This window comes from Eutrigla gurnardus, assembly GCF_963514095.1.
Source record: "Eutrigla gurnardus genome assembly, chromosome: 14".
Classification (NCBI taxonomy): domain Eukaryota; kingdom Metazoa; phylum Chordata; class Actinopteri; order Perciformes; family Triglidae; genus Eutrigla; species Eutrigla gurnardus.
The window spans coordinates 5,397,289-5,410,276 of NC_139937.1; the positions used below are offsets into that span (position 1 = coordinate 5,397,289).

Here is a 12,988-nt window from a genome sequence, read left to right on the forward strand (position 1 = left end):
AGTTACCAAACGCGCTGCATTTTAAAGGACTTCACGGCGCATTCTCAGTGTATTTACCTGCATAAATCCCGTATGTGGAGGCTGCCCTCGGCGGTGCCCAGGATGATGTGTTCGGACACCAGGTGGAGAGCGGTCACCTGCTCCTCCATGGTGAAGGAGGACAGCAGATGGCCGTTTACCGAGTACAAATGAATGGAGTACTTGTCCTGTAGGAATTAGCAGTTTTAACAGCAGTTTGAGAAACTTGTTTGTGTATAAACTGTTATTAAATGTATTAAAAGTACCTTTCTTTCCGAGCGTTCCTCCAGCGAGGTTTGTACCACAATCTGGCCCTCCATGCCCACCTGGAGCTCAGAGATCTGAGCCGGTACACAGCTATCCCCGGAGGGCCGCAGCGTCCGCAGGTACTGGCCTCGTCGGACCGTGTGCACGATCACGGTCCCATCCTGACAACAGCAAGAGAGGGTCAGTGAAGACGCCGATGTAAACCGCTCTCCACTCTTTGTGTATGTTTTTTTTAATAGGTTCACCATGCAAACCAAAGCCACATGGACCCACAAGTACCAAGTTTATGGAGTACTTGGCAACCCGTCGTGCTGCAACTTTTGGCAACGGAGAGAGTCGTAACAAATCAATGTAAAGCCCTGAAATCTACAGCTTGCCATAATGGTCTTGCATGTTCCACATCTCCTTCTCTAATATAACCAGTTTAACCAGTTTGGAGCACATTATAAAAAAAGTTCAAAATAAAATTCAGCCAACACTGTGGTTTGCCCTTAACTTGGTGACATCACGCTCTCCAGGTTTGAACCACTGCTGGCTATAAGATGGCAACATCTGTCTCTTCATACCTATAAAGAGTGTAATTTGGGGGGTGTAGCTGGTACAGATTGCATTCCCAATTCTAATGAGCCACATCTCACTGTGCTTGGTGAACATCCAAGTTGTGTTTTTTTTTTTTGAGCAGCATTTTTAAAAGCCTTCCCAAACCTACAGAACTCAAGCAATTTATTAAGAGAGGTTCATTTTATTTAAAAAACCTTTTATAATAGTTTACTATGGAGAGATTCATCAATTATTAAAAAATTACTTTGCAACTATTATAATATTCAAGAAAGTGTGTTGCTGCTTTTATTTGCCTTTCATTGTGGTAAACTGGATGTTTGGCCTGCTGCTCAGAAAAAGCTATTCATAAAAGAAAGAAATAATGTCTCTGCATGTTTGTATCAAGCTTATAACTGTTAACAGAATGTGACATCACTGACCTTCGACCCTGAGACAGCCATGTCCAGTTCAGTGCTGATGGCCACACAGGTGACCTCTTTGTCGTGTCCACAGAGGATCTGCACCGGCCGAGGAGACAGGCCGCTGGAGAAGCCACCCTAAAGGACAGAAAGAACAAAGGACAATCCATATGAGAAGCCATAACTTTGAGAGCAGCTCATAATCGTGCACATGTGTGAGTGAGGCGAGATGAAGGCGGTGAGATTTGATGCTGTTTACCTGCTGGAGAACCTGCCACACTATACAGGATGTGTCCCTTGAACCAGAGATGAGGTAGATGCCACAGAGATCCAGAGCCAAGCAAGTAACGACGTCTTTGTGAATCACATGAAAAAACAAATAAGTAACGTGTTGAAACAAAGCATATACAGTGAGTGTGTGTATATATATATAGTTAAACATCCGCTCACCGATGTGCCGGCAGATCCTGCCCACCAGCTTGCCTTTGCCCAGCTGGGTGACACGGATGCTGCAGTCCCAGTGTCCTCCACTGAACAGCAGGCGGCCGTCGTTGGACAACACCAGCACCTGAGCGCTGATCTCCACCCCCGGAGAGAAAGGGCCGCTCAAGAATCGCTGCGTTCTGCACCACAAAGCAGCAAAAGAAAGATCAAAGTTAAGAAACAAGTGAGCCGAGGCCTAAATGTGGAGGAGATTTATAATCAGCACATTAAACTGTCATGACATCCGCAAATTACAACCTGCGTGAAATCCAGCGTTCAAATGCTCTTATCCTGATTTATTTTGCGTTTATGTGATCCATGTTAAAGGTCAGTTTAGAGTAAGATTGGTTAAACCACATTTCCCTTTATTAAAACAGGCTGTGAAGCTTCACAGACAAAGAGGGACAGTCAGAGACAGAGGGAACGTTTCCATCCAGCTGTTTGATGAATGAAATAGTGGGAATTAAGTGTGTTGAAGTAAAAAACAGTAAAAAAAAATAACATTCATCAGAAAAATGTAAAATCTTTTAGTACAGAGAAGCTTGATACTGTTATTTTCAGATTCACATTCTTTTTGATTTACCAGATTTTGGTAACAACCTTTTTATTAGTAATTTTAACGGATGATTGCCTAAACCAAACAAACTTAAACATGGACTTGACATTGGCGTATGTTTTAGGGGGGCACTCACTTGGGATTAGTCATGGTGGGGTCCTTAGTGAAGGTGAAGTAGTTGGCGATGTTTTTGTCGTATGGCAGCCAACTGTGTGTCCCTATCAACCCGTTTGAGCTCACAGTCACCTGAGGAGGAAAAGCATTTAAAATGACGTGTTCTAGTTGTTTTGTCTGCGTGGAGTTTAACGTGTAGAACTGTAGAACCGTACCAGGATATCTGAGCCCTGGATGATGAAGGAGCGATTCTGGCTCTTTGGTACCACGGCCTGGACCAGAGGAAGGCCATCACTAACCACCTGAGACACACACACACACACACGTGTCAACACATGGATACACACTAACACATAATAATGAAAGTAATGATATCATGACTGAACCCACCTCTACAAATGGCCGGAGTTTGTCAAGCTGCTCAAAGATATTTGGGGGCAAAGTGTCCAGGCGGGCCTGCCGCCTCACTGCGTTCTCAGCTGACATCCGAGGGGGATGGGGTTCCTGGTCCGACATAGGAACATGATGTAAACTTGATTTTATTTTGTTATTTATTTTACAGCATTTAGTAGATTATCAAGGCTGTGAATCAGGAGTTGTACCTTGAGGAGCTGACAGGGAGTCTGTCCAAAGTTGCTGATGATGCCTTCGAGGGCCTTACGCTCCGTCTCGTTTGCGATTGCATCCAAATCTACTGCACCTGCAGAGGAGCCACACAAGGAGCAAGAGTGAGTCTCATACAAGAGCACAGGAAAAAAACACTGAAGGCACATATGGGACATCAGGAGCAAACTAGCAGTAGTAGCAGGTTGCATCCATCACTAGTAGGAATATTCACTTCTGCCTTACCTTCATAAGTGCAGTAGTAGAAGACGTTGAGGGCGTTCACGGCCTCGTCGCCTCTCTGCTTGTAACCGAAGATGAGGTCAATCCACTCGTGGAGGTGATTGGACACATGCTCACATTCCTAGAGGTTAAGATACAAGTTGTTGAATAGTTGTCTTGATAAAGTATGTTAGAATATGAATGCACAGTTGATAAGCTGAGTTTGAAGACTCACCAGGGCTTTCCTGTGTTGCTTGATGAAGTCTTCTCTTGATGTGGCCCAGCGGGGCAGTAGGACGTTGTTCACCGGGTCCTGAGAAATCTGCAAGCGTCCCAGGTCGAAGCCTAGACAAAAATACTGCATTAGCTTCAACATTTCAACCGAAAAAAAAAGAAGCAGATTCATTTGCTTTCCAGCTGTCAGTTGACCCCAAAAAGGTTCGGTCTTCCTCACCGTTCATGTTCTGTAGGAATTCTGGGAAGTAGAAGAACTCTGGGATGAGCTCTTTGACGTCAGCTGGACTCTCCATGCGAGCCTGCCAGGCTGCTGCCACCGCGTGGAACTGTCTGTCTGCACAGTCGAACCTAAACACCGGCGACAGGTACCAACATGAGACCGCAGCATAGCAGGAAGCTTTAGGGAACTTAAAGCACCAGGCAGCATCCACACCTGCCGCTCTGCAGCTGGATATGCAGAGTTGTGAACGGCTCCATACGGATCATGTAGTGCATGACTCCTGCTGCATTAGAGTAGTGTGTGCCATAGTGGAATTTGTCGATGGTGCCTGTTGGGTCCTCAAAGCTCTCGTATCTAGAGACAAACGGGGGGGGAAAAATGCTCATTGATTAAAACAGAAGACGGATTTTATCACCTCATTATCTAAAAATCATCTCAGCTGGCCTCAGATCTGCAACCTTTCAATACGACCACTTACTTTTCTCTGACGTTCTGTGCATGGCGGGAGTTGACCACACCTATGGGTTTGGACAAGTCTCTGAAGACTGCCGGGTCCTCCAGATCCAGAATGGGGGAGGTGTAGTCACACAAGATCCAGGGGAACTGAAAAACCAAAGACACTGCAACATGATGCCTCCTCACAGTGCATTCATGATCAAATAAACAATAATTCTCTCTCTTTATATATACATATGCACACTGTCAGAGGGGGAGGGAACTCACCACAGGATACTGCGAGAGGTCGTTGTAAGTGCGTCCAGAAATGGTGTTCAGTTGCATCAAGTACTCGAAATTGGAGATTTCCCTGCATACCCATTTCTGTTCGACACATCAGCATCGGAAAATTCAGATCATTGCAACACATCACTGAGAAGCGAACTGAAGTCAATAATTACCTGTGTAAGCCCAGATGCCTTCAGTAGCTCTTGGGGGGAGCGGGAGCCAAAGTAAAACAGATTGGGAGGACGCAGCCCCAGGATCCTAGAGTACACTTTGTTTCGTACCTGTGAGGGCACACGATAAGAATTTAAAACCATCCGTTTCAAACTATAGCACAGAAGGAGTTAAATGTGATCAGAGCATCACCTTCTTCCTGAAGTTGATGAAGTAATGAGCCTGGTCTATGAAGAACAGCTCCAATGCCGATCGCCGCAGGTTGTAGCGCCTCAGATGCACTTCTCGGAGCTGAGACAGAGGTCTCTTGAAATCAAACCCGATTCCTAATGACACAGATATTACTCACTTCTGTAAGGACCCTTTGAAGAGTTAAAAAAAGAAAAAAGCGTGATGTTACCCTTGCATATTTTCTTACCTTCCTCCGTCTCTTCTTTCTCACTGCTGCCATCATAGAAGTAGAGATGGTGCGTGGTGACCTCCAGACGACCCGGAACGACCGCCACGATGGTGATGAGCTCACAGTCTTCAGACAGAACCAGTTTCTCTTTCTGGCTCTCGTCCTCTCCCTCCACCCTAACCCAGGGGAAGAGGTTAGACCATTACAGATTCAAGGACTTTTCAAATCATTTCAAGGCTTGTTTGGTGAAATTTTCCCTCCTTGTGTTTATGGCCCACAAGTCAAGTCACGTTTATTTATACAGCACATTTCATGCGGCACGCGCAGACTCAATGTGCTTTAACAGACATGCCGAAACCTGAACCCGTCTCACTTGTTATCCAAAAAGACGATGTCCTCTTCTCCTAACTGGTCATCCTCCATGTCGCTGACTTTGGCTTCCTTTGCAACAGCCAATGGGAGGGGCTCAGAGCTACGAGGGCTTTCGGCTCCTGAAGATCACAAAAACGTCTTGAGTGCATTTTACTTTTACTTGATCAGAGATCATACGTTTAGACCCGGTGGCGTACCCATGTTGTCCCTCAGGGCGCTGGCCTCAATGTGAGGGTCGTAGTTGTGGTCGGGCACCAGTTTGAGACGCATCTTGGAATAAGTCTCTGCATTGGACAATTTCAGTTTCACCTCTGGTTGAACTCTGGCACAATAAAGCAAAGGGAAAATCATATGTTAGTTGATTCAAGGAACAGCAATAAAGGACAGTATAGTGTTTCAGATTAATGTTTTACTCTCATACTGGATTCCTTGTTATTCTTGGTCGGAGAGATTTTAGGGTAAAAATACTGATGTAGAGTCAGAAGTTGTCATACTTGTTGGCCCAGGCTCCTCTCTCACTGGTCAGAAGCCTGCGGAGAGCTCTCCAGTGCTGCCACACCACCCCCTGCTGGCTGGAGCTCTGCTTCTGCCAGCTGTAGTACCTGCTGTTCTCACTTCTGACCCGCTTCAGGTAGGGGTCCACGATCACTTCCTGCTTTCACACAACCAGATGCAAACGATCACACAGTGATGTGAAAGGTTCGACTGCACATTTTTGCATTAGCATGAGCAAGCTGCTACATGACACAGCTAGATGCATGCAGTTTGAAAGTTTCTTAACCTGAAACTTGGACTTGCTGTCTGATCGGTCTTTGTCCCGTTTAAAAGCCGTACTCATCAGGTCGTCGAAGCATGAATTCCAGAAGTTGGACATTATGTCATGGCTCCTCCCAAACGTGTCCAGCTCATACTGCAACATGGTGGGCTGAACCTGGAGGTGGATTTAGAGGACATCATTACCATCATTTATACAATCCCTAAAGGAAGAATACTGCATGTTCAATGCATAAAACCAGAGGATTCTCTCTGTACAAATAAGAGTCAGGGCTGTACTTCCCCATTTTTTTAACAGTTCCCCCTTATCTATTGTCCATTGTGTTAGAAGAGATATATTTTTAACTACTTCATCATCTAAAGTCATCTGCACTTACCACGTCGTGCCAAAAACCATGAAGTTGTATAAAAATACAAAAACGTCTAGAACTAGCCGATACATTCATTTAAAAACAAATGCAAACATACACACTTGAGAAACCGGCCTCAGCCAAGTTTCACAACCGTTATGTCAGCCAACGTTATGCCACACCGGCTAATGTATTGCTGGATGTATATACAAAAGTAATCTAAACACAACAGATTTATGAATGTGCACTGTCACACAGGGCGATGAGGAATCCAGCTAGTGGTGAGCGTGTCTGGCACTGGCTTCAACTTTGAACTGAATCTGGTCTCTGGGTCAGCTGCTAGAAAGCTTTTTAGGGAGTTTCAGGTTCTACTTTCCAAACTTGCAATAGCAGTTTTAAAAATATGGAGCAGATTTCTCAGCCCCCCCACCATGAGTTAACCTGTCTGGACCAGGAGGCAAGATTGTAGAAATCCTGAACGTACACTAATGTGACAAAGAACAGAGTCAGCGGTGTCTCAGAGAGGATGCGTGATTACACCAGCTTAGTCATCCTCCTTAAACAAAAGATAAACGCCATCTATTTTTAAAGGCACAGCTGAAACACTGACCTGCTGCTGGTAAAAGCCCTGCCACTCCGCTGTGTGGGAGTAATCCTTCAGGTCCTGGGCGAAGGTGGTGCTCCCGTTAGTCACCGGCAGGTTGGGCAGCAGGTTTTGGAGGGTGATGGGGTCGGCATGCTGGTCGAGCAGCGTTCGCACAATGGGCACAAGCTGGGAGAAAGTCTCTGCGTGTCCACAGTTGGTGCTGTCCATTACACCTCCTGGCCACAGGGGGACGCCCAGCTTCCCCAGCAGGAAGCACACCTCCTCCCAGCTCAGGCACAGCACCGTCTGAAGGAGGCTGTGGAGCTTCACGTAGGCCATCACACACACCTGCAGAAGGGGGGGGGAATCATTTACTATGCTTCTAACGGAGAGCCATAGAGTTTATAAGATAGTATGATAAATAAACATATATGTGATGGTATTTTACCTACAGATCTACAGCCCTCATGAGAGTGTTTGTCATGGTGAATATAATCAGTGGATGAAGGATGCTGATTCTTAGTAAACCACATTGTATTAATACTTCTGTATTAAAAATTCATAGATCAGAAACAAAAGTACTCGTGGAACTGGAAAATGGCCCATGTGACGGTTATATTAAAGTCAAAGTCAAAGTGTTTTATCAGCATTTTTCAAAAAATGCAGGGTCCTTCTGTACATAGATATTCTTTTTGACCTGATCTATTAAATCGTTACACCTGAAGCATTATTCTAAAAGAAGTAGTTTGCATATGTTGGGCAGCTTAAACAATAAAATAGTATCATATTCCATGAGCTGATGATATGATTTGCATGAAAAATGAAATGTAGTGGAGTAGAAGTACAAAGTATCATAAATATGAAACACAATACCTCTCAATTCAGTACCAGAGTAAATGTAACACCAATTAAAATCCACCACTGGAATTAATAAAGCTACATCAGCGTTTCTTTTATTCTGATTTGTGCATTCACTTCACATAAGAGGCTCCGGGCTTGTTTAATGTCCAACAGTCCAGCAGCTGTGATGTCAGGGTGCAATCAAGTGAATTTATGTTAAACCTGATACTGTGGAAAAACAAATGGCTTAAGGCGGGCTAGACTACTTTGGAGACGAACCCCACCAGCAGTCTGCGATGGGAAGCCTTATGGTCAGTTCATTTATAACCACTGACTCTATCGCACACTCCTACAGCGAGAGCAGCAGCAGTCATAACTCTGAGAGGAGCTGCCCTTTTGTACAGAACACTCCCCAAGAGGAATGACTGCAATGTCTTTGAAAAGGAACCCGTAGAAGGCCTGGTATTTCCAAACGGGCTTTATCTCAGTTTGCTTATCGAGTTTAAATAAATACTGTAAACCCCTTTAAATGTATTTCCAGCGAGGTTCAATCGCACAGGTGTTTGTGTTGTGAAAGACATGCTTGGTGAGAGACATTTTTACATTTATGGTGGGTTTACTGGCGCTGGTGGTGATGGACTGCTGACCTGTGAGTGCTGCTGTTGGATGTATCCAGTGATGATACGCAGGCCAATCTGGGCCATTTCCTTCAGCTCGGTGTTCCCGGGGCTGCCGGGGGTGCTGTGCCAGGCCTGCAACTTGTCCAGCAGGTTCACCACCCCCTCAAAGATCTGCAATACAACAACAACCAGCGTCAACAAAGGACTCAAGACTAAGGCTAAACCTGTTTCCACACCTTGCATCATCGACGACAACCTAAAGCCATTTAGTACATTAAAATGAACACACATTTTAATAAAAAGGTGAGGTTTAAAAGAAGTTGGTCCCTACACCCAAGCAGGTCTCTCCACCCTCCAGTAAGACAGGAACATTGCCCCTGACCACACCCAGCATGCTTGTGTTTACGGTTGGCCTTACTTATCTGATCTGGTCTTTAATATCACGTGTAAAGATCTCCTTATCCAATGTAACCCAAAAAAGTGACATCATCAGATCCTGACAATGTTGAAATATTCAAACATGTACTGTGTTTCTTGTGGCCCCAATGTAGTTTATTATTGCTTTTATAAAAAATCACATGACACCTTCGCTTGGCGGACAACACCCTTTCTTGTTCTGTGCCACCAGCTCAGCCGCAGCAGGAATCTGCTGCATCGCTTTTTGGCAAGAAGAGATTGGACTGTTGCTCTGACTGGACTGAACATTAGTTATTCATCAGTGATCTAAATTCCCCTGGTGTGTACTAGGCCTATTTTTAGAAAGCAAACATGCAGCCTGCCGAGCACTGGTACGTAGGAAACTCCTTCTGTCATCACAGTGCAGACGGGGAATCAGATGACTGTTACTCGTGTAAGTTTTCTCAAGGACTAAAGTCAGCAAAATACACCCAACGTTGGAAGCCGACAGCATGGATGTGGAATACAAGTGAAATGTGATGTTTGAGGATTATTTGGGCTACAACTTGGTAAGTATTATTACACACATACTGCTGGAATATTATCAACTGGTTTATTTTATTGATAATATTCTTATATAGTGTAAGATAAAATATCAGGCTTTGTCAGGGATGAAGGGCTTATTTCCTTTAGCGGCCCTCATCGAGTCACACCTTTACCAATACGTGATATACCTTTTCACTCCACAGCGTGTGGTTGTCTGTGCCCTCAGCAAACAGGAAGTCCTGCAGCAGCCTGAGCAGCCGAACCAGGCTGGGACAGAAGGGCAGGGACACTCCCTGGGCGTCCCTCAGGTCCGACAGAGACGACTCCAGCATCATCTCCAAAAGACTGGCACACAAGAGCGGCAAACGGACTATGAATACATCGCCCCGCAATGACACAATAACATTTTTGAACATTTAGACAAAAGGCGACACAGATGAAGGCGTGGTTCAATATATTTTTCCACTGCAAAGATGGCTTGGCTGCCAGCGCAGTGTGTTTGTTGGCTGAGCGCATGGAAACGTGGAACGAGTGTCAGTGACCTGCGTTTGATGTCATCGGGAGGGCGGACCAGTTGGCAGGAGGAGCCCAGTTTGGTGAGAACAGAGAAGACCTGTCCTCTGTCCCTCCACACCACGTCTTCCTCCGCCCCGCTGCGACTCCACAGCACGGAGAAGACGATGTTGGTCAGCAGGTTGCACAGCTCCTCCTCGGGCGTCTGCTGTAAAACACACAACACACGGTGCCACATCCTAGAGCGATGACCAATAATGGGCTTCGTGTGTCAGCAGTATCTAAGCAGCCATACCTGTGGGTTGGAGGCATTGGAGATGGTGTCTCCGGTTGGAGGGTCCGTCCCATAGCTGGTATCGTCCAGCACGTTGGACAGGCTGGAGCTCTTCCTGGGTCTGGTGGGTGGGAAGGGCTTGCAGTGCTCGAGAGGAGATGGCGTGTTTGTCAGACTACCCCCGGGAGTCTCTCCCATCCCCCCTAGCTCAAAATCAAACGGGGTACCGAAGGGGGATTGGGGGTGGTAGTCCCTCCCCTCCTCTTCAGTGCCCGATGTGGGGATATACACCGCGTTGGAGGTGGAGGACGAGCGGCTCCGTTGGTCCACTGAATCAAACGACTTAAAATGGAGGGAACCTGTGAAATTTTTAAGCGGACCTCCGCCGCCACTTGGAGGCGACTGGGATAAATCGGAGAATCCCTCAGAGATGTCCCTCCGGCCACCTTCATCCTCCTCTTCCTCCTCCTCCTCATCCTCAATGTCCTGCAGGGTGCGGTAGCTCAGGAAGATGTCCGTGTTGGTGTCCTCTATGACCAGAGCCTGTTCCCTGCGCAGCGGCGGCCGGTTGTTTGGCTCGAAGGAGCTGTGGGTGCTGGAGCATGCGGTGCTGGAGCCTGCGATGCTGGCGGCGTGGGACTCGTAGAACTCTTTCACGTAGAGCTTGGTCAACATGTCCTGCCAGCCGGGCTGCTTAGCAAGCTGCTTCACGTAGTCCTCGTTGGAGTAGATCAGATGAAAGAGCTGGCATGATATCAGAGAGGAAAAGAGGACGCGGTTGGTTTTTAATCACGGAGATGACAAATATGCTTCGGATAAAAAAATTCACACTCAACAAGTCGTCTGTGGAGGTTTTGACAGAGTGGACATCATGTGAGGTGACTGACCTTGCGGCAGACGTCTAAGCGGACGGTGAGCTCGGCTCGATGGGACAAACAGACCACAGCCAGGAGGTCTCTGAAGTTAGGGGTCGCATCTGTGGGTCAGCAGAAAATATCATTTTATTATAGAGACCTTGAAGACCTCTGCTATAAATATTGGGATCCTTCATAAACTATATCTTCCAAAATTAGAACAACAATGGTTAAAATGTTATCAGGGTAATATTAGGCATTTCCAACATTTGCACCAAACACAATTTAAAGGTAACATTTACTGGTTTGCTATTTCCTAACAATGTCTCGAAACAAAGATCCTCTAGGAGAACTTTACTTTATGATAACAGGAAAATCAAGACAAAGTTATGAGTCTGGTGTTCTAATCCGTTTAGTTGTTGAGCTGAGTTTATAAGAAGCTTCTGATTTATCAGAGAAACACAACTGTCAATATAATCACACATGCCTGAAGAAGCAGATGAGTTTAGGAGGATTCACCTCTTTTACTTCTCTCTTGACTTCTGCTTATTTAATGATTTAGAAATACTTAATAAAATAATAATAATAATAATAAGTTAGGGTCAGGTGCTTGAACAGAGCTGTTTCGGTGTTACCTGTAGCAAGGACCTGCTCGTACAGACATCGCACGGTTGTCATGGTTACTGGAATTTCATCAAGGAAGCAAAGCAGGCCAAGGTACCCAAAGTCCCTCAGCTTGATGCGCTGCTTGTTGCGCTCAGACACTCGTTCGCTTTTGAGGATTTTGTATAAAACCTGCAACATCGAAAGGGAAATCGATCGATTGAGATTTCTCTTTGGATAATACCCGAGACGGGAAGCAGAAAATCTGTCAAGCGACAAGCTGGCGAATTAAGGTAGAAGTTAAGTCTGTGGCTCTCACCCTGAACACCCTCTCTCTGGCCTCGTCTCCGAAGCTTGGAGTGATCAGCAAGCAGTACAGCTGCTCCACGCCCCAGTCCAGCAGCGCGGCCTGCACCTGCTCCCGAGGGGGGCTGCTCCTCAGGAGGTCATACAGCACATCGAAGGCCCTCACCGCCTGATCGGGAGAGGGAGGAGAATCATGAGGACAGAGGATATAGGTGAAGGAGGAGGATGAGATACCAAGAAATATGGATTTAGGGAGGGTAACATTTTAAACGCTCACAGGAGGAGGTCGAAAGAGTTGCCAAAACATGAGAATAAAAAAAATGTTTGATGATCAGGGGAGATATGGAAGTGAAATATCAAGCTTAAAAAGGTCAAATGATAACAAAATGTAATTCCTTAAAGAAACACAGATGAAATATATGAGCACTACCTGCTTCTCCTCTCCGACAGTCAGAATATAGGCGAGGACGCTGTGGAGCTCCTCTGGTGTAGGAGACTTGAGAATGTCCTTCAGAAAGGCGAACAGAGAGGTCTGAATCGTCTGCTTGTCATCAGACAGACAGCTGCCATCTCTCTCCACACTACGACCAAAGACATGAGTAAAGAAGTTAAGAAATCTTGTGAACAGTTAGAAATCATGGTTTGAAGTTAGAATAGAAACTTAATATACATCGTGGTGGATGTCTGTGTTCATTTTGCAAGCATTGTGTGAATGTCGAAGGTTCACCTGTAGTATGTGCGAATGGTATCCAGAATATATTGGACCCCGTACTTCCTCTTGATGCGCTGCTTGCCTTTGTGTATCACAGACGACAGGTACTGCACGTGGGCTTTGGAAGAGAAAGAACACTGTTGCCATCTCCCTCCAGTGTGACATTTAGAAATGTCAAACCAATATGCGAGTTTGTAGCAAAGAAGTGACTTAATTTACAAAAGAAGGTACTGAAGTGCAGCTCGAGGCACAGATTCTCTTTTAATCCT

General features: G+C 45.8%; 1 protein-coding gene across 4 annotated transcripts in view; it reads right to left on the reverse strand.

The window, feature by feature from the left end:
- nbeal2 (neurobeachin-like 2) overlaps nucleotides 1-12,988 on the reverse strand; it is a 32,639-nt gene that overhangs the window by 2,286 nt on the left and 17,365 nt on the right. For 2 of the 4 annotated variants that reach the window (XM_084026784.1, XM_084026782.1), the window contains 32 exons: nucleotides 12,735-12,837; nucleotides 12,438-12,588; nucleotides 12,021-12,176; nucleotides 11,734-11,893; nucleotides 11,132-11,220; nucleotides 10,266-10,988; nucleotides 10,000-10,175; nucleotides 9,646-9,802; nucleotides 8,543-8,686; nucleotides 7,080-7,403; nucleotides 6,127-6,276; nucleotides 5,840-5,997; nucleotides 5,543-5,667; nucleotides 5,347-5,464; nucleotides 4,992-5,149; nucleotides 4,766-4,899; nucleotides 4,576-4,683; nucleotides 4,403-4,498; nucleotides 4,158-4,282; nucleotides 3,893-4,033; nucleotides 3,677-3,807; nucleotides 3,458-3,567; nucleotides 3,247-3,364; nucleotides 3,000-3,097; nucleotides 2,788-2,901; nucleotides 2,613-2,699; nucleotides 2,420-2,529; nucleotides 1,695-1,867; nucleotides 1,504-1,598; nucleotides 1,266-1,382; nucleotides 285-446; nucleotides 58-206 (listed from right to left, as the gene is read on the reverse strand). In XM_084026784.1, coding sequence (XP_083882910.1) covers nucleotides 58-206; nucleotides 285-446; nucleotides 1,266-1,382; nucleotides 1,504-1,598; nucleotides 1,695-1,867; nucleotides 2,420-2,529; nucleotides 2,613-2,699; nucleotides 2,788-2,901; nucleotides 3,000-3,097; nucleotides 3,247-3,364; nucleotides 3,458-3,567; nucleotides 3,677-3,807; nucleotides 3,893-4,033; nucleotides 4,158-4,282; nucleotides 4,403-4,498; nucleotides 4,576-4,683; nucleotides 4,766-4,899; nucleotides 4,992-5,149; nucleotides 5,347-5,464; nucleotides 5,543-5,667; nucleotides 5,840-5,997; nucleotides 6,127-6,276; nucleotides 7,080-7,403; nucleotides 8,543-8,686; nucleotides 9,646-9,802; nucleotides 10,000-10,175; nucleotides 10,266-10,988; nucleotides 11,132-11,220; nucleotides 11,734-11,893; nucleotides 12,021-12,176; nucleotides 12,438-12,588; nucleotides 12,735-12,837 — 4,960 coding nt within the window. Of the gene's footprint in view, nucleotides 1-57; nucleotides 207-284; nucleotides 447-1,265; nucleotides 1,383-1,503; nucleotides 1,599-1,694; nucleotides 1,868-2,419; nucleotides 2,530-2,612; nucleotides 2,700-2,787; nucleotides 2,902-2,999; nucleotides 3,098-3,246; nucleotides 3,365-3,457; nucleotides 3,568-3,676; nucleotides 3,808-3,892; nucleotides 4,034-4,157; nucleotides 4,283-4,402; nucleotides 4,499-4,575; nucleotides 4,684-4,765; nucleotides 4,900-4,991; nucleotides 5,150-5,346; nucleotides 5,465-5,542; nucleotides 5,668-5,839; nucleotides 5,998-6,126; nucleotides 6,277-7,079; nucleotides 7,404-8,542; nucleotides 8,687-9,645; nucleotides 9,803-9,999; nucleotides 10,179-10,265; nucleotides 10,989-11,131; nucleotides 11,221-11,733; nucleotides 11,894-12,020; nucleotides 12,177-12,437; nucleotides 12,589-12,734; nucleotides 12,838-12,988 lie in introns of all 4 variants that reach the window. The other 2 variants (XM_084026783.1, XM_084026781.1) reach the window with 1 other exon arrangement.